This window comes from Echinococcus granulosus (genome assembly GCF_000524195.1).
Source record: "Echinococcus granulosus chromosome Unknown EG_S00045, whole genome shotgun sequence".
Taxonomy (NCBI): Eukaryota; Metazoa; Platyhelminthes; class Cestoda; order Cyclophyllidea; family Taeniidae; genus Echinococcus; species Echinococcus granulosus.
This window is the reverse complement of record NW_020170425.1, coordinates 157,036-184,961: the sequence shown is the minus strand read 5'-3', so window position 1 is coordinate 184,961 and position 27,926 is coordinate 157,036. Positions and strand designations below refer to the sequence as shown.

Genomic DNA, 27,926 nt, shown 5'->3' with positions numbered 1-27,926 from the left:
AATTCAAAACCTGACAGCTAACCCTAAAAACGCACTGCCCTGATTCTTTGCTGAACTACCATAGTTAAGTTTTAGCCATTTCTTTTATTAAAATAGAAGGTTTACATTCGCCTGACATTTTTAGTTCCCGGATTGTCAAAACTCTCACTAATGTGCTGTAACGAATACTTGTCACTGACTTCTCTAATTAGTACATATATAATCGGGCGAATCGATTATTAGTATGACAATATATAAGTAGCAATTCAGTGAGTATGTTTGATAAGTTTGTGCCCTTTATTACACTTATAACGGCAGATCACTTCAAAGTCTACCTTACAATAAGCACGAGGTAAATTAAAAAAGTAATAGTCAAACTTTTTCACCCAAATCTTTCAGCCATGTCCAAAATACTCGAGGTAGAGTTTGTGTACCTCCCCCTCGGTCTTCCGGAAGCTGACTATATGAGAAATTTGAGTGTTCTTGAAGACATGACCAGCAGTCCTTGGGGCAAGTCAGGTTCGTCGTTTGGGTTGACCAGAGAGAGCAAGCAGTTCAGTCGCTTGAAGAATATCTGTGAGAATGCTCGTCTCATAGGCAGTGTGGGTGCTGTGCAGGCTGCTGCGGAATCGTTTCTGCCCTTCCAACTCGAAAGTGTGACCGAATTAGAAGTGGCTGGGAGCGCGTGTGCCAGGATTCTTCAGTCAGTTGACGGCAGTGCAGACGTCAATAAAGTCTATCCTGGTCCACTTACAACAAGTAATTTTGTCTTGTTCGCAGTAGGATTTTTGTTCAGTTGGTATATAATTACCACGTTCTCAGCAATATTTCATTGCAATCGACACCAGTGCAAACATTTTTTCTAATTCACTTTAACCGGAAACTGGTAAACTCGGGTTCGTCGTATCTATGCACAGAAGTAAGCAATTCTGCAATTGTTTCTATAGATTGTTGCAGGATACCTTAAAGAACCATCTTTGACATTCTATTTGACTTTGAGGGAAGAAAGACCTAAGATACGCTTTCTTATACGTTTATGCCTTCTATTAAAGTGAATTATGTAAGCTTTCAATCATTTATTAAAGCAAAACCTAATGTCTAACACTTGTATTGTTCCAGTTAGAATTAAATAGAAACGTGCACCTCGAAAAGTCACTATATTACTTAATGGTCGCCTTAATTAAATATTATCATTAATGTATTCTTAGCTACTGCAAATTTACGTGGACTCATAGTGGAACATAACACGGCTATTAAAATCCTTTAATGTATAGTAAAATTCATGAAGTTATTTGATTGCTGCGTTCTTAAGAGCATTGTGAGCCACTTTGACATGGGCATTTTTGACAGAAATCTACCAAATACCTTAATTTTTCATTAGATTATTTTTGCATACGCTTCTGGTAACGTGAATTGTTTAATGTCCTTTTTTAAGTCCCCATGTCAACTAACATTATTTGATGACCTGTACACACAAATCTACTCATAGGGCACAGTATTTGTTCTCGAATTCATTATTCGTTGTTTTCACAAATAATAGGTGATGATCTTAGTCCTATTTATTTACCGATTTAATAACATTAAGTGTATTTGGATTATTTTGATGTCCTAATACCTGGTGTCACTCGCGTTTAGCAAACATTCCTTACTCGGATCAGGTGATCGAAAATTTTACTGTGGAAGCAGGCCTGGCTTTCAAGAAGAGAATTAATCCAACTAAAGTTGTGCCGATAAACAGAGTACGAACTATTGAGATAATCGACGAGAGTAAGTTCACCTGTTTATTCACCCACTAGTTTTATTTGTTTAATCACCTCTGAAGCAACTTCAAAATACCTAGAAAAGTTTAAAGTGAGTGATTCGGTTCTGCTATGAAATGGCAATCTTTCCCAAAGGTCTGCCTTAATTCGCAGAAAAAGTATTTTACCTCTCGATTGCATTTCACGGATGTAGTAGATGAATGGATAAGTAGTCATCATTATGCACTGAGATGACGCAAAAATCCCGATTATTCTAGCCACTGAAGAACTTTAAAGACCATAATTAAAAACGCGATTTTCATTACAAGTCTGATTCCCATAACCTCTCTTATCAATAAAGTTATGTGCGAATACTATTAGTTGAAGTGATTGTTAGCGATCTTGCAAATTAAGTTACGCTTCTTTAATTGACCAATGGATGATACGACAACTCTGCAGCCAGTACCATCTTTTAAATTTCGGGCCTTTGCAGGCGGATCAGCAGCAGTTAATCACTTCAGCTACACGTGGTTCTAGTTCCATCAAACTATAACCACCAGGTTGTAGGAAGTGGTGAGTATAATGCGTGGGAAAGGGTAGCAATTCAGCAATTTCGAATGCCACGAAAATTAGCCTTTAGACATTTAATTAATTGTTTATTTCCGATTGCTTTAATATTCTGCAAAAGTGTAAAAAATTGCAGCGATTAGTGCCTGTTTTTGTAGCGCATAATTTTTTAACTACAGATTACAACAGACTGAATGACTCTGCGTGGATAACTGTTGCAGAAGATAAAACTAATTTGTTTGGACTTCCCCTGCAAAATCACGCTCGTAAAGATGCCTATCGCTTTTGGTGAGGATTCTGTTTCCAACTATTTTCTGTCATTTTTTGTACATCACCTTACCTTTTATGCGTTTTTGTTTCCTAACTTCTTTGACTTCTCAAAATGTTTAGTGAGAATGATAGGTGAAACACATTTGAAAGCGTATTACCCATACGGTAAATAGGTACTTTGGAATGGATTTTTGTTATAAATTCAACAAAATGGCAAAGGCTTATTAAAATATTTGATTCGCTTAACGAACTACTACTATGATTCTACAATCCCAAGCTTGTGATTTCCACTTTCTTAAAACATTTTAACAAAGAATTCTGACCCGAGTCACCTCCTTTCTGTCTCACTGTTATTTCTGGCCTGTCTATTTCGCATGAGACGATCTGGTACTATGAAAGACCATTACGTCTTAGAAGGATATCGGGGATCATCGAGGATATGGCGCTGCCTCACTCTCAGCCCAAAATGCAAATCTTTTTGTAGTTCAGTCCGTCTTACGGTACGAGGCGTTACGCAACCGTGTAAAAACAGGATCTTTTGCCTCGTTAAGTTGTATTGAGAAGAGTTTAGCTAGCAAGTTAACATTTTCATCTGCAGTAATATGTGGATGAAGTGATGCCTTGGAAATGCTGAGTAGTAAGCAAATCCTTTCGGGGTAACCAATGATATGTTCACTAAATGAAGGATGAGACACAATAGACATTTTTTACCCCTATTCAGTCAGCAATCATTCTAACTACGCATGATTTTATCGCGCGAAAGAATTGAAGAGGTGTAGTTTATTGTTGTGTATCAAAGCACTTAGGTGGGATCCATTTGCATGGTTTTCATGACTTACCCTTTTTAGTTGGTATGAATGCAAAGAAATTTTCGTATCAGTATTCACAATGAACATTACCAGGAGCTCTTGTCACATCGTTTACAATTCTGACTAGGAATAGACGACCTTTCTGAAGGTGGTGCATTCATCTGCGAATGTTTCATCACCAGATTCACATCTATTAGTCGATTTCTGAGCGGTAATTCCTTCTATGACACCTTCCCCAAACGTTATGCAGATCTGATGAGATCCTTCTGCAGCTTTGAAACAAAATATAAATTCTTAAAGTAGACAAGCTCAATTCATTTCAAGTCTCGCCAACACTTTATGAGAGATGGCAGCAACAGAAAAATGGCGCAGAACACAATAGAGGATGCTGTACCGATAGACCGATTCTTATTTACGCCTTATCGACGATTGCACAAACTTTTCCAGTTCTTATGGGTTACGAAAAGTTACTAACTCTAGCTACAATGAAGGCTAGTACACTTGTAGGAAAATGTTGGATCTGCAGTATTTATCGGATATTCAATAAAAATATTGCTTATATATTTACTTACTTGGGTATCCCTGATTCGGCCTAACTGGTAACGTGTACTTTTAATGCACTATTACTAAGACATCAAGTCGCTGAACTTACACCACAGTTCTTCATACCTCGAGACAGCATCTTCCCCTAAGCCTTCAACTTTGTTTGAAGAAGGCGTCATTTATGGCTCCGCGTGATAACACATTAAAACTCCTAGCCGTCTGGATTCTGAATGCATAAAAATGACTCAATGCCTGCACGACAGCGTTTGCACTCTGGGTTAATTTATTTTGGTGTAGAGCATATTTAACAACCCGGTATTTTTGAGACAATCGGCTCGTTCATATTTGCAACGCATTACTAAAGGGACAGAAGTTTTTCAAACCTAAGAGTGCGAAAGTCAAATTCTATTGGAAGGATGTTTGGAATTATGCGTCTGATAAATCTCTTCATGTCTTTATTTAGCCATAGTACCTAATCAGTGAACAGTAGCTTGTAAATTAAGGAAATAAGCACCATATTTGGAAACACAAATTCCAAGGTGGACGCACCGGTTGTTGTGGTCACTTACTCTCAGCTAGCAAACGAAAAGCAAGTTTGCATCAAAAATAGCACGCATCATTTTGGGTGGAAAATTATCCGGTAAAATTTAACCGAACACCGAAGGCATCGTTCCACAAGAAAAGCGTTTTATGCAGTTCCTTTAAATGGTTTATTGGGTACACCGAATGTACTAAGTTTGATTGAATGAAAGATCCAAAAAGTTTAAATAATTCAAAGAAAGTCGTATTTTTCGCCATATTTACTCGCACCAGAAAGACAAAATCATTCCTTCATCTAATGTATTTTGCGGAATGTCAAGCACAATGATTGTTGAGGAATCTAATAATAAATGGAAAGAAACAACTGTCGTTAATTTTTGACCAATTTAGGTTGAGCATAGTGGCTGTTGATCAGCGGACACCGATCAATATTCACTTCACGGTGGACGTGGTCAAGTGGCCCCTCGAGATGACCTTAACTTCCATCAAGTATGGCTGGTTTCCTCGACCCACCGTTGTCCACAACCACCGCGTGCGAATGCGCATGAAGCTAAAAGGAACAGTTGGTAGGGGGATCTTCCCCACCTACAGCTGGCCGCCTACCTCACCCGAGACTTCACTCTCCTACCGTTGGAACCTGGTCACCAATCTAGACAAATACCTCCGACCCGAATGTAGTCCTCACTGTGGTGTTGGCATCATACTGATGGATATTCAGCGCCAAGGTATTTCTCCAGCCATAACTGCACCTTTTGGTGTAGATTATGTTTTTTAAGATGGCGCCTATCAACATTGTTAATTCAGGGTATTATAAAGAATGGCCATCTATTTGTTTCCCCATTTTATACATCTTCATGCTTGTATTTTTTTATCTACTTAATGAAGTGCCTAATTAACTGACATCTTGAGCGTATGTACATTCATACGCACAAGTTAACAACTGGTAGCTCACTTTTTATTATATTCATTAGCGTCACAGCCTTTTTTGCAATAAATTGTGGTCTTATCTTCAGAATATTTTGAACAGCCCAGTCCTAAATTCAAAAAAGTGCCGTACGTTGATTTTCAATTTTTTTGGCACCAAATTAGATCAATCGGTTATCCAGATAGAATGGGCCCAGTTGCCACTGTTGCAAGAAGGAATACGCGACGTGACTAGAAACCTATCTCATACTTCTCTGGCTCCTGCAACGAACAAGTGTCCACAACGATCCATACAGGATCTCCAGCGAAAGCTCCTCAAAGCTCCTCTGTACCACCGATACTCCTCTCCTTCATCGTCAGTCTCATCACCTCATCAGGAGTATTTCTCTGAGAATGATCTCAGGCAGGCCTCGTGGTCTTCCCCGGCCCCGCAGCTCATTGAACACCTCGAATGGGCAAGACTTGGCACGACGGCCGTAGTAGCTGTGGACCTAATTGGCAATTGCTTCTCCCCTTACTGGAAGGGCGAATCCAGCAGCCGATCCGCCACAGTCCTCTCCGTTGTGAATGTTACCACCTACGTCGGTGAGTCCTGCTCATTTCACCGCGTTTCGGAAATATAAGGAGCCAATGAGCAAACCATACGAGTGATTTAGTACATCAACTGTGTTGAAGTAGAGCCACTACTTATAATAATTATTAGAAGTAACAAAACACTCTCGTGACTTACATTAACAAGTTTTAAAATAAGGATTAAGAATTTTTCCATTTAGCACAACAATTTTCTAATCAATTCATAGTAAAAAAAAGTTTAAAACGCATCATAGAAATTAAAATTTTCTAATTTGGAAATCACTGTGAATAAAATTTTAAGTCACTTGAATTGACATTTCGCATTTAGATAGAAACACTAAAAACGCCGCTGTTTGTTTTGGCAACTCATCATATTTTAACTGCACATTATTTGTCTCTTCCATCAGATCACAATGCCACGTACTTGGTTTTGAAGAGTCAAATTCTGTCCAAATTAAAATTCGCCTTTTTCCTTATGCCTTGAAGCAAAATAGGGAAAGGGGACGAAATGCATTAGTCTAAAGTGGGTGGTACTTTAACTTTCAGTTCTCGTAATTCTCTCCATTAAAAAGAGAATGCGAATGGGTTCAAGTCTACAAAATCCATCGAATAAAATGTACAAATATTTTATGACATGGAACCAGTCCTAAGGTATGGCGCTTGTAAGACACTCCAAGCTGTAGGAATGGACGCTAAGGGGGTAATTCTATATTAGCGGTACCTTACAAATTTTTCCCAATTCTATTGCCTAAATCACATTAAAATATGGTGATACACTTAATTATCACCAGCTTGTAACTCTCTGAGACTAAAATAAACAAGGCTTACCTAAGGGGACTTATTTGCACTGGATTCACCGTCAAAGGTTAACAGTAGGGTTCATTTGCATGGGATGGATTGGACTTTAGGCCTTGTATAATTACTGATCTGAAACTAAATATTTACAGGCACTAACTCGCTAGGCTTTATGAGTAGGAGATTAACAAAAAGGCAGTTTTCCATACATTGGGAAAAATTACTTTATTTTCTAAAATTCTTAAAACTACTTTCTGATTCAAAATAAAGGAATTAGTTGAAACAATAGGTAGAAATGAATTCAATGTGCACGTATGACTTCAGGTACCTTCAATAGCTTCCCAAGTGATCAGTTAATGATGATTAACATTTTGTCGCATTCATTCTGTCAAATCAGATCAACGTCAGCATAGGTCATCATCACCAAAAATGTTGTTTGGTCCGGGTAATTTTGATCATAAAATCACCAAACAATACCTTATACTTGATTATCAAACTCCCATTTGTACGAAATGTTAAATAAAGTAGTAATTATATCAGTTCATTGTATTTCATCCATTAATAAATGTGTCGAATATATTTTCTGATTTATGTATATGGAACCGAGTAAATGGGTAGTTTTTCTGTCTTAAAATCTTTTAAACATTAGAAACTTATATAAAATGGAGCGATTTTACTTATGAGGCCCGATTAGTTTCTCATATCCACTTATGGTTGCATGCACACATTTCAGGCTTATCATTTGAGGATAACTCTACTCTTGGTTGTATTGATATGCATTTCAAAAGATACTGACTAATAACATTAACTTGAGTGCAGTCTAGAAATTGGTTACTGACAATGATAATTTTATCTACTGTCTTTAAATATATAGAAGTATTAGAGAGTTTCAATGTTGCCTTTCCGATGACCTTCACGATTTATTCATAAAAATGTTCTTAGGAAAATAATAGGCTTTTATTGACAATTATTCATAAAGCACAATTTAGATATCACCAAAACGCAACTTGTTGAGCGGTTCGAGCATTTGTAAAAAAGTAGGCTTTAACCGAAGCATGTCAAAATTTTTGCGTGTCAGAGGTGACAGCCCCAGATTGCAGCAGGACTAGAATCATGTTGACGGATCATTGTCAGGGAAACGCCTAGAGTTAATTAAAACTTAGGATAAATATTGGCTTATTTATGACAGAATACTTAAAACATCATAATTTTTATGCATTCTTCCACTTAACCTACTTTGCCACAATTCAAAAAGACCTCAAAGCACATTCCCCTTGTTCCTATTCTTTTTCCGAAATCGAAAATAAGTCAAATTGTAGTTAACTAGATCTGACGGCAATTTTATCAAGTGGGAATTACACTCACCTTTTACTATTTGAATAATTTGTTTGTGAAATTTAGAGCAATGAGTTTCTTCAGAGTAAGAATCTTCGTTTGATATGATTATTTAAAAAAGCTCTCCTGTAAATTAACTTATTTTGTATATAACGTCAAAGGAGACTGGAGGACTTTTTACGCAAGCCTTGGCATTGTAGAACCTTTGTCATCCAGAGGCTTGTCAAACCAGGCGGCTTGTAGTCTAGAGGAGTCCAGATTTTACAGATTCCAGTTTGTATTATATATTTCCTTCATTGTTTTGAGTACCATCGCTGATGCTCCACTTAGATAGTGCTTCACACGAAACCACAGCTTGGAGGTTTCTTTTTTTGGCTAACTCTAATAATTCATTGTTTTGTCCGATATGTGCCCTGCCTTTATGAGGCCGCATTTTGTTTTGCCTGCATTAGTCGTGCATAAAACAGTGTGTTGTAATCCGAACAATTTGTTGATGAAATAGTCCATATTATTCGAAACGGCTTTTTTATTTCAAGAACAGTTCATGCTTGCGATGCACTTTGAAGAGTGGAACTGATCTGCAGAGCTGCACTAGATCTTCCTCCAAATAGGCATCTAGTTTGCCCTGAATGCTATAAGACACCCTCAGTCTTGAATATACTGTTTCTCGGTGTTCACGCTAGATTGAAAATTTTTCTCATATCTTCTTTCACTTGGTGAACATTCTGGGGCATTGTTTCAGCAGCTCGGTGTTTTACAGGAAAGTATAACGTGGTATCCTTAATTCGCGAATCGGTAAATCGCTGGTGGATGTATGGGCTGCAGCTCTATGAGCTAGGAGCCACCGGTCCATACGTAAATCTCATTTCTACGGTTGTGTTCCTTAGTGAATATCTTAAAAATCTCGAATCGCGGAGTTACGTTCTCTTGTCGTTTGTAAAATGTACTAGCTTTAAGCAGAGATTTCGGACAAAATAATACACATGCTCATTATCTCACTCTAATAATGGCCAGTGAAGGCATTCTTTGAAGAATCCAGAATAGCTCCATTGCCACATAGAAAATGAGCTTTAAGGTGAGAAAAGGAAAAATTCCGCTGGTGCTGCCTTCAGTTTAGAGCTCACTTCGTTTCTCTCATTAACCTGTACTTTCAAACCCTTTGACTGATAAGCTTGACCTGTGTAGAACATAATACATCGTTGGAATAAAGTTGTATAGAGTAATTTACGGGTCGGAACGATTTGGTTGGAATCACGGGGTTCGTCGAACCGAACGCGTCGTGTCTTTGAGAGATCCTGTAAATCAAACGCGCATCAGAGCATTTACATACAATTTAATCCTTAACAAAAAAGGGCTGCACTAAATTTGCATTCTCAGCTAAATAACTACTGACTCCCACCTCTTATGCTTCCCATTTTGTGTGTTTTTGTTTCGTATTTGCCTCAACTTCTTGTGATCTTTAAAGTGGAAGCTCAAATGTTTAAATGGAAAACGGCAGTAGATGATGTCAGAGGCAAAAACCTCAAATTCGTTGGTAGTGGCGTTTTATAAAAGATGAATTATTACTGGCATATCCAGCTATTACTAAAAAACTTAAAAAACTTAAAAAAAACTTAAAAAACCGCCATTTTAGCAGTGGAGTAAGCTGCTCCTTGTTCTATTTAATATGGGTCTCTTGCTTCGACCATTGTTCTTTCCCAACTTGTGTTTCGTAGAATTTAAATGTTTTTTTTAGAGAAAGAGCTGCTTCAGTTCCTGCTCTTCGGTCAAGTGCTACCGTATGATTTACTCAAAATGTTTTCCATTTCTTTTCAGGAAACTATCGGTCCAAAACCAAATTTATTGTAGTTTTAAAAGTTCAATTGTTGAACATGTAACTTCGCAGGAGCGTTTATCTTTGTTCATCTTATTTTACAAAAGCCATGAGGAAATGCGCGCTGTTAACTACATCTTCCTAACTCATAAATTTCGAAATGGTTTTAGGAATTGTAAATTTGCAATGGACTGTCTTCTTGTAAAATTTTGCATATTTATGTGAATTACGCATTTGTGCCATTAGCGGGGTCCTCTGAGGCATGAAGCGACCGTGGAATTTAATTGACACTTCAAATTAGTCTAAGTAATCCTCCGATCCAAGTGAAAAAGGTTGCGGGTGGGACAAAAAACCTCTAAGCTTATACATTTAAAGTTAGACATAGCGGGTTGATTCTAATGCGCAGGTTTTTTGTACAATACAGTAAATTACTGAACTTCCAACGTGGAACCCGCATTTTGCCCTTCATACAATTTCACGTAACTTATTGTTACCTTTTCAAATGTAGCTGAAATAACCAGTGTACAATTCAATCTAATTTAGGCATTTCAGTGCCACGGCATTAAAACTCAGCACTTTGCGCTGATCCTTTTCTGAAGCATCACCCGAACAACGTTGCCCCAACTCTGTCATTTATACCAAAACACTTGTATCATTCGCCTTCTCAGCCATAATATTTCGGACGATACTTTGTAAATAAACTCTCCTTTCTTATTCCTATCATTTACTAATCTTTGTTGCAACAGAAAATTTGTTTTAATCTCCAGTCGTGTATACACGTGAAGATGGATTTGCGGATTTGAGGATGCTCTTACAGTTGCAATAACTTTTGGCCTAAACATGAAGCCAGAGAATATAAGTCATGCATTGAGTCGGTTTAAAATTTATTTTAATGAGCCCACTCTCTGGGATTAAACACATGAAGTTGGTGGATGTAACAGCAGCGGAAATTTGTTGTCAATCAAGCTTTATCCGGTCATTTTACTTTGTATAAAGGTAATGCTTGCACAGGTATTCTGCATATTAGAAGGCTAGACACCAGGAATAATTTCATTTTGGTTTAAATTTTTCCATTTAAGGTGAGACGTTTCGCTACCCTTTATCAACGGACAGCACTTGCTTTCAATCTCGTTCACTGTCTGCCTGTCTTTTTGACAAAGGTGTGTGAATTATTTTTTAGCGAAATTTATTTGCTGTTTGTGTCAGAATCCCGATGAGGAAGCTTATTTGTAGCTGTTTTTTTTTTGAAGGACTTTTCAAATATCTGTATAATAGCAAAACGTAAATTCTAATTCTAAACCACTAATTTGTGTAAAACATTAAAAATTAAGATGGAAAACTTGCGTCTGTGATATAACGTTAATCCAGAAGAAAGGCTGGAGACGTTGAACAATAGTTATTTTAAATTTCAACAATGAATGTGGTTCTGTCAGGTAGATGTCAAGTCCTGCACTGTCTTCATAGATGGTCCTTTCCGTAAAAAACTGTCTCTGTGATTCAACAAAACTGCACGCATAACATCGTAGAAAATAAGAGTAATGGCTGATACATACTTCACCGGCTTGAATTTTTCCATTGTGGGAAATCACTATTCATCCCAAACGATCTCTTTGTGTAGCATAGCATGAAAGCTTAACGATCCTCGACCTATTATAGTTTTTTTGCATAGATTTCTGCAATCTAGATTAAATTCCTAACTGATTTGGTAATCTTTATTTCATTGAAATATATGCATGCCAATTCACTTTTTAGACTTGATTGAGGTAAACGAAACATCTTGGCTTAGCCTGGATGCAACTGATTGCGCAATATTTGGAATTGCAATGAAATCAGCCATTTCTGCCGGAATTCATGAATTCAGGTTTGTACCACTTCGCACTTTTTTACACACTTCCACTCAATGAATGGGATTTCTTGAGCATCAGTGCGTTATTTTTTAAGGTAATATGTGTTCTTTGATTATTTTGGATCCTCAATGGAGTAGAATAGAATGCACTGTAATTTTGGTGCGTGGAGATGTAGCTGAAAATGTAATAGGTCATATTATTGCTAATACCAGGACATAAAAGACCTAGAAAGCTATAGACATACCCATCCGACTCAGTATTTGAATTGTTTTTAGCCTGCATAGTTAAGTTGGCCTATTTTCAAACAACCTGCATCATGGCTCGTAAGCTTAGGTTTTACCTATAACATAATGCCTTAGTATATTCTACTTGACGGGTAGTTTCCGTACCTGGACAATAATGAGTAGTAACAAACACACGGCAAATACTCCGTCTTAATTAACCAATTACAAATAACCCTAAACATGCAAAAATGGAGTTTAAATAGCCTTGGTCATCGGCAGGATGATGGCACATTCATTTGTATTCTGGTTGCTATCCTCAAAGGATAATGACGAGTCCGGTCGGCACATTGATATCACGCGTGATCATTCATGTGGGTGATAGAAACCCTCGTTTGCCGGAGGTGCCGAACCATCGAGTTCTAATGCGTTTCGAACCAGGGTACGCAGTGAGGGCTGATCCAAGGACCCACATGCTGCAGACTCTGAGACGGAAGTGGGAGTTCCTTGCCACTATTGATGAATACCTGCGACCAGAATGCCGAAAAATAGGTCGCTATGTCTGCGCAAATGACATGGACCTTCTCCTAATCAACGTTGCACCGGATGGTGCGTTCATAGTAGCTTGGCTACCATCTAAATATTGTTTTTCTTGATAATGCTGATATTTTATAATAATCAAGGTGCAAGTGCTTCTATTTAACAGAGTTCCTGATATTCCCCGATGTAAATAGTACTGGTAATTTATTAATTTTCAGTTTCTCGGATTAAAAATCACCAAAACTTTTCTCAAATGAGACAGATAGCTATTTTAGTTTAAACTGCGAAAAAATAATGAATATAAACTTATCAATGACTATTGGATCATTGTTTCTTACTCACATGTAATTTTGTTCGCCTAAATCGTGCTATGACAAAGCGGCACGTCCCTCATTCGTACTTAGCTGTTTTGCTTTCGTGCTGAATTGACAAGGGCCTTGGAGCAAAGAAGTCTCATCTGATCTCTTTACGCCATTGATGTCAATCCAATACCATCTCCGTTACCAAAAATTCGAAATTTTATTGCAGCAGACTAGCGCAATTACTCAACTCCTACACCGATTTCTTTCACCATTTCGGATGTACTCTTGATATCAACCTAATAAGTTTACAAGATTTCTATGCACTGGCGACTTTTTTTAAATAAGTCCTCCTCGTACCTACAAAATTATAAGTTCATTTGAAATTGTGAAATATCGACTATTATTAGATTAATGGAACAATGTCTTTTTTGAAGAAAGTTGTTCAGGCAGTTGAAAATGCTGTAAAAGTGTAAGCCCTCTTTTGGTTTTTCTACACATCTGTCACTTGTCAGAATAGCATTATGGTGAGGAAGTATAAACAGTGGTATTGTAGGCTAACCACAATCACTGATAGAATTTCAAATTCCCATTTTGCTTTTTACTTAAACGGACCTCTGCCATGTTTTTTTAAGGTGATGTCTTAAATGTGATATGGGCAAAGAAGTCGCTAGTGTATGTACCAACTCCATCAAGCAACCGTTCTGTGGCAGATAGTCCATACTCTAGTCGTCACGCACCCCGTCCGCGCCAAGAGCGAGTGGCGTACGGCGAAATTCCTGCTCCGCGCATTTCCGGTCCGGAGCACGAACTGTCGTGCCCCTGGAACGAACTAGAAGATTTTATCCTGCTGCTGCAAACTGGCCCACCCGACTCTCGGGTTCAGCCCAACTTGTTACGGCACTTCGAGCAGGCTGGATTCGGTCGACTGATGGGGGTAAAAGTAGAGAAACTTGGACATTGTTCTGAACAACTGGAACCATCTATTCCAGATAGAAGTAAGGATTTCGTTTTAAGTCCTAAAGGTAACAGGTTTATATGTGTAAATAAACTAACTAAAGACTTGATCACTAACTCAAAAATTTGCAACCTGCGCTACTACAATCTCAAAAAATTATAGCATTTAAGATACATATATATGTGTTTTTCATTGGGCTGCAGTCATTTCAAAATATTTTAAACATAAGTAAGGACGGCCATCATATGTTGGAATTTTAGACTGCTACCTTTTACTCCTATGGTAGAATTAGTATGGCAGGGAGTGTACCACTTCCAAACATATTGCCTAATTAATAACCGAAAATATGAAATACTTAAGCGAATTCTGATGTTGCCCACAAAATTATATTTATTTCATTAAAATTGCGTCTTCTCGTGAATTTGGTGAGAATTTTGTGAAGCAAGGCATGGCAAAATAAGTGCATTGAAGTATGCCTAAGTAAGTTACATAATCAGAATGATGAGTGAATTGAATTGCATGCATTATTCCTACTAGCTTTTGTAAGTAAAAATTCATTTTCTAACCTGATGTGGAAAGTGGCTAATACACATCCTGTTTCGATACTACAAAACACTAGTGGAGTCATAGATGCAGAAATTGTGTTAGGATATTTTTCAACTTGCAACTTTGCAGTACCATCACCATGCGTCTTATTGGTGCCAATTTTTATATCAACATTTGACTGAGAGGTTAAGGAGCTAATGAATTTTCCACCTTTTCATAGTTCATAGGTATTTATAAAAATGGCCAACAAATGCGAAAAAGTCGAGAAACCTTAATTTTACAGGACGCTAAATTCGTATAGTCCCAAAATCCAAATATTTAGACGACAGAGCAGTAAATTGTATCAGAAAAAGAAGACCCCGTTATTTAGAAAAAATTGGCTTTTATTGGGTTTTTACTTAAATAGCGAAAAGTCACATTCTAGCTCAGATGAGTGTTAGACGATTTTTAAGGAGAAAATTCTTTCAACATACTCTTTGCCCAAGATTTGACAATCAAAGAGGCTTTTTTAAAAGAATTGCATGCATGCTTTTTTCATATAAGCCATCTTATCATTAACCACTTTCAACAGTACGGTGGTAGATGACGATTTAAAAAACTTTATGTCTTGCAACACCGAGCCAAATTTTTAAAATAAGAAGTGGATGCAAGCTTTATTATTTACCGTTAAGCAATTCATCGTGGGGTGAGACACAAAGAAAATTTTGTTATATTTAAGTACATTTATATTTTCAAACAGAATCTGCCTTTCAATTTATTATCTTATAATTACTGAGTTCTTTTATCTGTCATACAAAAGATGTGAATGAAGTAGACGACCTTGGTTCTTTGTAGATACAACAGCGGCTTTCAGAATCTGAGAAGTTATAAGTATTTTAGTTTGTTATAAATAAAAATGCCACCATATGGCCTCCATAAGTTGGAATTCACGAGTACCTCAACATTGTGTAGGGAAATCTAATAAACCCATGTGTTTTGCAGTTTTCTTAAAAGTTTGTAGTTCATTACCTAGTAATGATGCCAAGCAAAAAGTCAACCATCATGTCAAAGCGAAAAGGAATATGCGATTACTTTCTGTGTTTCATAAGTGATGGAGTTTATACCACTCCTTATTCCTGCTGAGCGTTTTCCAAACGGGCCGACTGGATTTTGCCCAACGCTTCTGCACGCAGCATTTCCGGCCTCTTACTATTTAGTCAAGCCATTTCATCTTGCGCGCTTGTGTGCTAACAAAATCGTCTTTCCGTCTTGAGAACGAGTAGAGCAATTACATGAATGTGAGCTTCCCCTTGACCTCGAAATGGTTCGAATGGTTTCAACCAGCATGCATTGTACCCCATCAATGAGCTGCTTTATAAGTCGATGAGGATGGCGTGCTTAGGTGCGTAAACAGAAACCTGCCTGCCCATCTCCCTGCCTACGCCGTATTCCTAACCCTTTCTTATTCCTCATTGGCTGTCAGAAGAGCTCGGGTCATGGCGACCGTTGGGTATAAAGATTAGGCACTTCCAAAGTGCAGCGATGCATTGAGAATCGCCAAACTCTAGTTAAAATGCCTACCTTGTCAAAGTACTTAAATTTTTTAAATGATTTGCCAAAGCTAGTTTAAGGACATAGTTACGTTAACATTATGGTCCAAAGTTGCAATCGACGTTTTAAACCGTTCTTCGAAGCAAATGTGCAAATGTTGTAACAAAGACTACTTCGTAATTTCCTTGTTTTTAATCGTTATATCTTGCCGAAATCAATGCCAATTGGGGTAACTCGAGTTAACTGGATGCATTTCTGTAAAATAAACAATTTTTTATAAATATATACTTGTTTTGAAATAAGTCAGGTGAGCATAGTCTCCAAAATCGTTTTTCTCGCAAAGTCATTCACTTAGTTTTGCAATTACCTATATTGCATACATCTTCACAACGTGGGAGTGGATAATTAGTAGTTTGGTGATAAATTGCTCGAAAATAACACTGACGGACTTGAATGTTACCCATTCATGCGTCTCACCAAAATCGTCCGTATTCTTAATGAATCAAAATAGGTATGAGCAAAGCCCATTTACCAAATGATATTTAACCAAGTCCTCTTTCAGTGCGTGCCTATTTACTCATGCAAATGGATAGACTTTGGAGACGGACATTGCTTCTATAAAGTAACATTTTTTGTATCGGCCTCCACTATGATCCATCCACTAGACTTGCCTTATGGTCGAGCGCTGCAAATTAAAAAATTTGTTTATTTATCGCAAAACCATTTTTATTTTAACAATTTTTGGCATGCTGAAAGTACCAGTATGAGGACGTAGCGACCATTTAAGAAGAATCACAGTGTAAAGCACAAAGATGCGCAATTTTGTCTTCGATAAAGACATTCTCATTATCCGTTTCCTCCTCCCGCCGGCAACTGCACAGGTCAAATGTTGCCTGGACACCTGTCAAGGGAATAAATAACATCATTTAGGTTTTCCTTGAAACGCTCGGCACTGTTATAGTAAATGTAAATCCTTATTCTCTTGCAGAGCAATGTTCTAATGTCGATTATTTTAAGCGGTTGGAGCTGAGTAAACCTATTTGCAAAAATATTTCTATCATGTTTTTAAACCACATCAAATCACTTCCGTCTCCAAGGTTCGGACACAGCAAAATCCGAAAAAACAAACATGATTTAATTTTGTTCCCTCAGTGCTGAAATGCTTAGCGCAGAATTTGCTGTGATTGGAAAATTAATGAGCAAATGTACCCGCTAAGTTTGAAGTATGCGCTGATGTGATGATGCATTCCTCTGCTTCCAGCAAATGCTTTTTGAATATTCCTCATATTTTTTACAAACTCAATATTTATATTTTAGATTCCATCAAATAGTAATCTACCGCTTTGAGACGGCGTTGTTAGAGATTGTATTTTCCAAGGCAAGTAGGCACATTCCATGTCTAACTAAAAAAACGCTCTGTGGAATGCAAGATTTCCAAATGACGTTTAAGTGTATCATTTGAACCATTTACAGTGTCTAAGTAAAAGTTTTGAGCTAAAAAGCAAATCAGATAAATGTCATGAATTAATAAAACGATGGAAAACGTGTCAGGAACAAGTGATTACAAAAGCAAAGTTTGATTAAAACCACCAAAACCAAATTAATCATCTGCACTAGAATTTGTCATTTTTTGGTTGCGAAAAGTCAATTTATGTAACCTCTTTAAGATTAATACAAAATTGACTCTTGTTACTCTGATTTAAACTCGGGGAACTCTCAATAAGGTGTCAGGAAGCAAAATTGTGGTTTTAACCACTTTCGCTTAGTGAGAATCTATGTGGCATTGTTGCCGCCTGCAGACAGATACATTTCGATGCAGTTGTGTTCTGCATTTCCTTCGGTTTGAACCGTTCACGTAAATCACTAATTTGTCGGGACTGACTAAACCTTCAAAATTGCCCTTTTTAAGCAAATTCATTGTTCGAAGGTTATTGCCAATAAATTTATCTCACAACTGTGCCATTTGAACTAACTATTTCTAATACCCAGGAAATATCCAATATTTTTTTCAAATAAGGCTACAAGTCATGGCCATAGTTTCCGACATGAAGTCGCTTACTTATGAAACATTGAAGTGAAAGTTCGATGAAATGTGACCGGTGCGTGGGTGGATAAGCCACACCCACGCTGAAGCGCCTAAAAAGGTCTGTCAATGAGGCACTGAGCAGACGGCCCTCCCAATTGACCACTAATTTTTGTGATGAAGCTGTGAAGAAGCTCAGTGGCAAGGGCAAATGGGGCAAAGTGTGTGAGCATAGAGGAAGAGAGGTAGTGGCGTGTTTAGTCTACCTTCGCTTGGCCTGTCCTACCTTCCTTGAAGCCGATTTTGCCCGATGATTGGTCTACAAACATTAGCGCATTAATTCGGGCAACCGTGTGGCGGTGTCAGCTTCTCCTCACACTGGGCCAATCAGATGGCAAGGAACACTGTCAGCCAAATCGTAGGGCAATTTATCGAGGGTGTGTCTGTGATTGGTAGACCAACTGGGAATCAGGAGGGTTAAATCTGTGGAGCAGCTCGACTTGATTGTACTATTGCTGCAATGTCAACTGCGCCGGCATCACTATGTCACCTTTATCTACTTCCGGAGGGGATTTAGATCACAGCAAAGAAAAAGAACCGAATAAAGAAAACAGCATTTCGGCGCTTCCTGATAAGGTATGGGACTGGAAATGGGACTATGAGGAGTTTTACGATGCAAATGGTTACAATATCGATGGACAAAAAACAACTTCTGGCCTTTCTACAGAAAGCCCGTTTTACTTCATGGAGTTTTACAACCAAGACCGATCTAATGACGGTATGCAATGCGGTCGCCCTATTTTAAAATACATTTCTTTCTTGATGTAACTTTAATTAACATTTGGCGTGTCAAATGCCTTTAGAAGACGTATCTGTTGGACGCCAGCAGGAATATATTATTGTTAAGATAAATGTCTAAAACTAATCTTAAATAGGTACTTTTTACATTTAAATCGAATTTAATCACTTTATTAGTCAAGGCAATCTCGTTTTATCCGACAGGAAGTCGATGCGAAGCAGGTTGCCTTGGTGACTGAGTTCGTTTCCAACTCTACAATAAGTGGCTGAATAAGGTCAAGTAAAACCCTACTTTGGGAATTCCTCCCAACGTTCCACTTGACAGCATACTTTTTTGCCGTTTCAGCCCAAAAAATTGCATGTATTTCAAAAAAACATGCATGTATGTGAGAATTTTGATTTATTAGTCCCCTTCATATCGAGTATTTTACTTTGCTATCATGTTTAGAAATTCTAGTTGTACTCGGGTTATTCATTAGGTGAAGTCGGGAAATAAATTGATCCTGCATTACCGATAGGGACCCTCCTATCAAAAGACATAAGTCATCATTTATCAGAGTAAAAATGATACTGCTTGCGCAAAATGTAGCATTGAAGCTTGATGGAAATTTGAAGAATTTTGAGACATTTAAAACACTTTTTTCTTAAATCCTATGGTTGATGCCTTTTTAAAAAAACTTTGATTAATAGACCTTAAGTTTTAATAGATCATTCTCGTGTAAATGAGTGAAAATTTACTTTAATAAATGGCCCTTCCTGTCACATGGATATTTAACATTTTTGTCGTTTTCAGATATCAAACGAACCATATGTAAATAGTAACGGTATGCCTGTAAATGTATAAAATACTGTCAATTTATCCTTTAAGTCTTTATAAATCATCAAAACTACTTTAGTGCAAAAGTCTATCGGATTTGAATGAATTTAGAAATTTATTTTTTCTGTGAAGACTAACACAACCGTATTAACTACCACCTGCTCACTAGTATCTAACATGTAGGCACTTATGAAATAATCAGCAATCATAACAGCAATTGTTTATCATTGTTCCACTTATGGGAGTAATGCTAGTCAGAGTGAGACTTTGTTGTGCTCTGCAGCGAAAAGAAGGGTATTTAAAATTCGTTCCGACAGTTTTGGTACTGGTTGTTCCACTTGCCAATGTATTCTTAGCAGTTTACCGTCACCAACATCCAATCCACTAATTATGCAATAAGATTTAACTTAATAACTTCGCTTTCATTCCAGAATTTTGGAAAAGTCGGAGTCAGAGGGAGTTGGGGCTGCATGCGTATAAGGTGTAGAACTAGCCAATCACATTGCAGCACTGGCATAAAAAGTGAGCACGCTGCTCATTGGTCGACTAGCCTTCTTGTGCCTCCTGCAATTGAATGCCTTCCATGGGCTGCTTGACAATGCATCCACTTTTATTAATGGGAATGCACTTCAAATACAGGTCAAGGTTTTTGTAAGTAAAAAGAGGAATGTGGGACCGTGGTTAAGATTTCGAAAGGGAGGGATGTGACAACTTTTGTATTTCGATATTTGGTGACAATTGAGTTTGACTAAGATTGACCACTCCTGGAATTTAAAACTCACAACTTTTTTGAAATTGTTAAGTCATTGGTAGGGACACTTAAAACAGGAAAATATTAAATGGACCATGCTGCCTCCTGTCCCCTGCGTTGGCGCAATAAAAAGTCCATTATGCCCTATTCAAACGACTCTACAGAGGCAAATTTTTTCTGCCTCTATGATTATTATACCTTTACTTTCAAAAGAATGACCAAAAGGCTTCCACTTTTACCAGCCTCCTAGTTTTTCAGCATCAGAATTAGTAAAAGATTTATACTTTAACATAACTGGATGCCCAAATGCGAAAAAGGCAGTATAGTTTTCTCTCTTTGAGATAGTGCGCATATTCTACGTGCGCATTCACATAACAAACCATAATGCTTTGAGGGACTTCCAAGCACTCGTCGGCAAAGACAATTCGCTTAATGAGTTAAGATAGCATTAGAATATTAAATGGCAATTGTTTTCAGCAGGTAAATAATTGTACAAAATATGCATCTCCTTCATGTTGCAATATTTGAAAATGGTTCTTTCAAATTTGAAACTTTGAATGCATTATTGAGCTAAAAGTAGTTACTGTCATGTAAATGCAATAGTATTAAAAAGCCACTTCGATTGGTAGATACTTTATTGTTACCTTTTAGAAAAATATAACTGAGGTTTACTTATGCATTGCATGATACCTTGAAATCAAGTGATGCAAAAGCACTTTACCCACGTCAATATTTTGCCGTTATGCTGTCTATTTTAGGCTCTAAACGGACATCACCAAACCTTCAACCTGACTATTCCGACAAAATTCCCAACCCCTTTGAATATCTTGATAGAGGGCTGTCGAATCTCCCTGTAACAAGTCAACCAAATTCAGAATATCCACTTGCCCCGCCCAAAATTTTTCAGCCGCAACCAGAACAGCAGCAGCCTGTAGGCGCACAAACTCAACAGCGAGCACTCCTCATTACCACCCTCCTTCCTATATGCGCAGTGATAGTAATCCTACTGACTGCCGCCCTAGCCACTATTTGGTTCCTCAAATGCCGTGGACGTAACTCAGGGCGCGAGCAAAAACTGCATGGAACTAAGAACGAGGGTGGAGGCGGTGGTGACATTGTCGACGGAGACGAGGTATTTACTCCAGAACGAGTTCCTCTAAAGGAAGACAAGAAAACGTTAGGCAAGAAAAATGGTCTAACCATCGCTAATAATGGTAACCAAATGGGTAACAAGACACCTCAAAAGTCTAGTAAGTGTGTGACTTTAAAAACATTATTGTGATGCAAAACCGCTTTGCATTTTAGACGACTTATTCATGATTTTTTGTCTCTTAAGCGTGCTGCCAAAGTAAATGCATTTATATCATTATACAACCCCCCTCAATTAGTTACTAGCCTCGACTGAGTGTATAAGACAGAAAGGTACTAATTCAAACTAACGAAAAATCACATTATCTGATGTTTTGGCAAATTTAGTCATACTCAAATTCTATATTAACCTTCATCATGATCTGACGAAAGCGTATTTGTTAGAATACTAGGATGATTTCAGCGAAGTATTGCATAAAGGTTGGCTCTTTTTCTTATTAAAGCAATTAGTGTTGGCAAAGCCGCCAGCTTCAAAGCATGACTGTGTTCACAAATAATATTTTTAATTGAGTTTAACACGCCTTACAAATGCTATCTTTAGATGTCCCTAAAAATTATATAAGGTTAAATGTGTTCCGCCTTTTATCCGGATATTTATCTCACCCAGTACTGTGCATGCGGTGGTTGCACTGACATTTACATTCTGCACACTTCTACTTAAAGTATTTGTCTGCACTTTTAATGTGACCTGTCACTTTTAAGTCTGCTATACAAAATTTTCTGTGGGACCCTTAATCACACCTACGTGGCACATTTGTGGTTACCAGCAAATGCGTTGCGCATAGTATTCTGCCACCTCAAGAACATTATCACGCATGACTAATATGGGAAATACAAAGTAGGTTGAATTCTGCCGGGCAGATTGGTTTTCTGCAGTCATATTCGCATTGCTAAAGTTTCTACAAGTTTCCCCACAATTATTTTAATATTCTGCATTCATTTTGTCGGTATGACGCACTTCTTGGTTAATGCACCCATTTAACAAGCATAAAATCACCTTTGAACGCCCCTGGTGAATTTAGTAACAAAAAATATCAAAAACCTCTGGCCAATAAATTCATCCATGTATCCCATTATTTATTTGCTTCTTAAACCATCTGTTCAATTTACAATCGTCCATCTTCCATTTACCGACCTGCTTGGGACGTTAATGAAATGTATTAATTAACGACAAGTCATCACTACTAATGGCAAAAAGTTGCAACAAGCTGGCTAATAAGCACGATAAACATGGAGCTTTCCCATTTACTATGAAAAGCATACTATTCATCCATGAAGCAAAGCGAAGTAAAATTGTTTGATCCACTTTGTTTCAAATAAAACAAATTTGACAGACGCGGAAAAATTTGAAGACAGAAAATTTTACCACGTTAGACTAGTTTGTAAATGTGTCAACGCACCCAAGTAATTAAGACAGTCTCTTCAAATTAGCCAAAAACAAGCCGCATTGCAAAATCGCCACTGGTCAAAGTTATTAAGGAGGAATTTCAATTCATTTGGACTTAAGCAAATGTAGTGTCTCCTATCTTCGAAGAACAAATTTTTGGGAGATTCGTTAGTTGGAAATCTGATAAAATGTTTTATAGTATCCTTCCACTTTCTGCTAACTCGTTACCCACCTATTGCTAAGTGCATACTCTGCTCATGAAATGCATTAGTTCCTCATGATTTCTTCTTAAGCTGTCGTTTATTGGAAGCAAACCTATCTTTCTCTACTGAACTTTATGTTGGACTTGAATTATGAGAGTTTTCACTTTGAATACGCGTTTAAATGAATTATTCACTAAGGTGTACGTTTGCATTTTCGGCATAAAATTACAGTCTAGGAATCACACTCGATCCAATTTCCCACCCCACTGTCCAATCAGTTGACAATATTGTCATTATAACCATTCACTTTCCTTGAGAGGTAAAAAATCCATTTTTTAGTTCGTGAGATTCCCACGTGTGTTTATTGGTCCACTTTTAGTCGTTTTTAGTTTTAAGGTTAACTGGCGCTTAACAAAAGAACTCCACTTGTACTCTCTAGTCAATGGAACTTAGCAAAATCTTATTGTGTATCAGTTGTTTTAATACTTAACGGTTTGTCCTAATACAATAAAAAACACTTAAGTTTTCACTCAATTCGACCTCACTAGAGATTCATAAATCAACCCAAAAACTGTTCTAATGATTTTTTGCAACAAATACGATCCTATCAATCAGTGTAGAAATTTCCGGTTCTACCGGTTTACGCCTTTAGCAATAATTGAGAAACAAGAAAATTCAGTAGCTCTGCTGCTCGAGTTATTTTAAACCCAAAATTTTTATAAGTGTACCAAAGCTTTGTCCAATTTTAACTCCGGACAACCTTCTCCATTAAAATTTTTTTTGAGGGGTTCCAAGGAAGACTTTGGATATTATTGTTTTGCTGTTTTCTTAGTTGGCCACTTGAAGGACATTGACAGTGTCCCGTCACCACCTTCAAAACCCCTCATACTCCCGAACGAAAAACCTCCACTGAAGCCGCCGGAGTTAATGCCTCCACTAACCAAAAGCGCTGGCGAGCAAACTTTCCAGCCACGCGTCGCGCCGTCTGGCTCTCCCAGCACGCGGCACTTCTATGCAATGGGTCAGCGACCAGATCCCTACCGAAACCTCCCACCCCCCATTGATGCGCGATTTGGCGTGCCTCGTCAAATGACCCCTCAGTTTAACCCCTATCGTAGGGACCCCGCAGTCTAACCTATTTCTTCAACATCGAATACCAACCTTATTCATATTAACTTCTCTATCTTTAAAAATCTTCCAGCTTTCATATTATCTAACCCCGAACTCACTTTAAGACGTTAGCTTTTAGTGATGGGCAACAACCATTATGAGAGGGCATTTACTCGGCATGGCAAACAATTATTTATGTCTTATATATCGTGTAAAATAAACATTGAAATGATTATAGACCGAATCCGAATCACGTGACGAGGGTAAATGCATAAGCACTGGAGGTAAATGTAGTTTTGCGGTGTTCGCGTAATGCCAAGGCTTGACATCATACTTCCTTTCACTCAACCTGTCTAAGTGTATAGCAGGATCATTACACTTGCATAACCACTGTAAATACTTGGTCTCGATTTCCTTACTCAGGGACTTCAAAACAATTTTTAGGATAATGCGTAGAGTTTAAAGACCATATCGTGCCCAATATGGTTTAGATGAATTCTAGCCATCCAAAACTAAAATAAGTTTGCCAAAAACAAATCTAATTCGGAAACAATTGTTTTAAATCCACTACTGCATGCCTCAAATATGGAACGTGGGATTTATCGACAAAATAAATGTTAAGCTACAAATTGTCAAAATTTATTTGCATTTTTAACAAATTTCCGATAAAATTTTAGTGCAAGGAACTTCCACTAAGTGTCATCTGTCATTTTTTACTAACTTGCAATCATGAATGTGAATTGGCTGAATATTGAAGGACGTTAAGTAAATTTGAGAGTTGGTGAAATTCCTTATAATTTCCATTAGGAAAAGATTTCCTTACATAAGCTATGATGGATTACCCTTACTGCTTCGTGATTACCGTTATTAATTTGAGCGACCTCTGCTGAGCTTATTATCGAAAATGCTAGAACTACAGTTGCTAAGTTAAAAATGGTTTACCCAAAAAACGAGCACTATTACCGTTGTTGGACTTATCAACGAATATGTGATAGGATGCCATGTAATCGGGTTTGAATGTTCGCAAACGGTCTACCCTGATTTCATTGCTAACCCAACAATATACCAGGCAGGGTTACACAACTTTTACTAGACAAATCTTTGCATTTGGAGACAGCGGTGAACTGTAGCAAAAAAACACCCTAAACCACATTCATATGGTGTGCTTTTAAAGTCTTGCAATTTTTTATTAGAAGCTGTCCACACCGACAGGTCTTTACTATCACCGAACAATGCTTTTCAAAGTTACTACACTTAACTTCAAGTACGCTAAAACAATTTCATTCACTATAGAGCAGATTTAATCAAGCACATTAAAAACAAAAACTCAAACTTCGTGGAATATTATTATAGGGAGGATTATTTTTACAACTTTTGGGATTATAATAGTATTATGAGCTTAAATGTGATAGAGGCAAACTTTTCTGGAAGACCTTTAGAACGTACAGAGTGGAACCCCCATTTACCTGGATAAAAGTGATTTGCAGTCTTTAAGATTTTTACTTTTGTGGATATTTAGACGACGCAAATAAATAAGCCTCATCTATTTAAGATATACCTAAATTACTAGTGTATAATCTACACGCTTAGTCACCGTGGTTAGGTAGGTACCATTGATTATTCGTCCACTTTATCTTTTTATCCAGGTGGCAATGAAGGCAAACGATTCTGTTTTATTCAAACATTACATTACTTCAATTTCTAAATGCTCAATTACATGATAAACAATAGCAGTTGCCCGCATTTGCGCATGTTAGATTGAACACGATACTGCCCTGCCCTTCGCTGGTGCTCCAAAACTGTGCTTTTGAAAATCAGTCTGCCCTACGAGAAGCCAAAACGAGGGATGTCTACTAGCACTTCTCCATTTTATAAATTCATAACGATATTTCAGTTATAAGCATTTAAATGCACACTTAAATTTGTTCTTACTTTTTGGAGGAAACGATTCTGTTTTATGGAAGTCAATTTTTTCCTCTGATTATGAGCATGCATGTTAGGGCTGTTAGGCTGATCCAAAACGAAATGCATGTACTTGTCACTTTCAAAAGCGGTTCACGTAAGGTCTTTGGCGCTCTATAGGATTCCTGTATGTGAATTCAGTTTAAGGTTGATTCAATCATGAAAGACAGTGTGATTAAACTGCGTTTGCTACTCTTCACACTATGAAAGTTCAAGTGCCACATTAGCTAGCAAATTCAGAAACACAATACATATTAAAGTGTAACCATTTTAGTTTCCTTCGCAGTAACTATTGGGAGCTTTAAAAGTGCTTGTCTCACGAGTTTTTGCAGTTGGTCTCCGATTTCACCCATTGGCATTCCTTTAGCAATGTTAAAAGTATGTGATGGGCACTTTTAAGTTGTACACGAACGGTGTATTTTGCATCTTACAACCGAAAAACACAGAGTCTACCTAGTTTATTGACTCGATCTAAAAATTCACAAACTTACAAATCGGCCTAGGCAAAAACGTATGCAAAATCTCAACTGCATTCATTTATAAATAATGGCTGTCCTTGCATCCGATTTTTGCCGAGACACGGAGGAATTTTCCTGTATCAGTGATTTGTCGACTTGACAAGGACTTTAAATTAATTTAAAATTTATTTGTTCCTTCTCATCGTTTATATAAGGTTTTCCAACATACAGTCACCTACAAGATTTGATTGTTTGAACATTATTATAGTGCCAAAGTGAGTTTAAGGTATACAATATTTCTGGCAACCTGTTTGCCAACTTGTTCGCAGTTCATTCTGTGTCGAGTTCAAAATTATTGTATCCAAATACCACTCGAGTACAAATCCTTGTATGGCTGGTTCACTAGTGGAATGAGCCAGAAATTAGCAGTACAGATGTAAAGCGCTACCAATGCACCGGAAATAACTAATATGCCGAGTTCTTACGTTTCCTTCACCTGTGAGAGGAAAATTCACGATTTTGATGGTTTAGTAAGTAACTCTGATCGTCTGAACGCTCTGTTCACACTCCAGATTATTTTGATGGCACTAAGCATATTTTTATGGCGCAGATTTGTCTATTAGCATCCTCATCAATCCAGTGTAGTAAAGTGCTAAAACTGCATCAATTTGCTTTTATCGCCAACACTTTACTAGCATCGCTAATTATTCCATTCGATATGCAGATTTTTTTGTTATGTGTTCAAAGTACAAAACGAAAATATGTTTAAATGGTTATGGAAATTTACACTCGGCAGCAAAATCAAATCGGGGAAATTTCACGATATAATAGAGCCCTGTGCGTTTTAAGCAATGGAATTCATACATTGCGTCCGGTAGTCCCCCTTCAACATCAACGGCCATCCGCTTCCATCATCTCTCAATTGTGCAAATTCGGCCTTGCTCCAATTTGTCACCTCGTTTGCAAGGTTACCAGCATACAGACAGCAAAAAAGATCCGAATTTTTCCTCCATCACAAACATTGGCGGATTTAAAGCTGAATGATTCTTAGGTATTAAGGCTTTAACTAAGTTCTTTGGACACGCATTTGCAATGGGATGTCACAGTTGTGCGCTTCTAGCATTAAACGGAAACTGGTCGGAAACAAGTATTTACTCTTTTAAGCAACAAACCCCTTCTTTTCTACAACTCTGTATTCAAAATCTCACGTACCAACATAAGATAAACTAAAAATTCTGGAATGTATTTCAAATTAAGCATTAGCTGTTCTGTGTTCTAGTTGAAACAGTAATGCTGAGGCCATTTCTCCAGGTGGCTCAGTTTTAATCTGCTTGGTAATTTTGTGAGAATTTCGCGTCTCATGGCGATACTCCTTTCGTGACTGTTCCATATTACCAGAGGCTAATATTTGGTGTTTATTAAGTTGTAACGTGGACTCAA

General features: G+C 37.6%; 1 protein-coding gene across 1 annotated transcript; it reads left to right on the top strand. All coding sequences in view use genetic code 11, as the record gives it.

The window, feature by feature from the left end:
• Window positions 1-380: 380 nt before the first annotated feature.
• On the top strand, window positions 381-13,914 carry EGR_05735 (hypothetical protein; the record flags this gene model as incomplete). Its single annotated transcript, XM_024494984.1, has 9 exons — window positions 381-738; window positions 1,615-1,746; window positions 2,465-2,573; window positions 4,838-5,172; window positions 5,537-5,956; window positions 11,640-11,748; window positions 12,281-12,564; window positions 13,430-13,792; window positions 13,856-13,914. 9 exons carry the CDS (start codon window positions 381-383, stop codon window positions 13,912-13,914), a joined length of 2,169 nt encoding a protein of 722 aa, XP_024350577.1.
• Window positions 13,915-27,926: the final 14,012 nt, after the last annotated feature.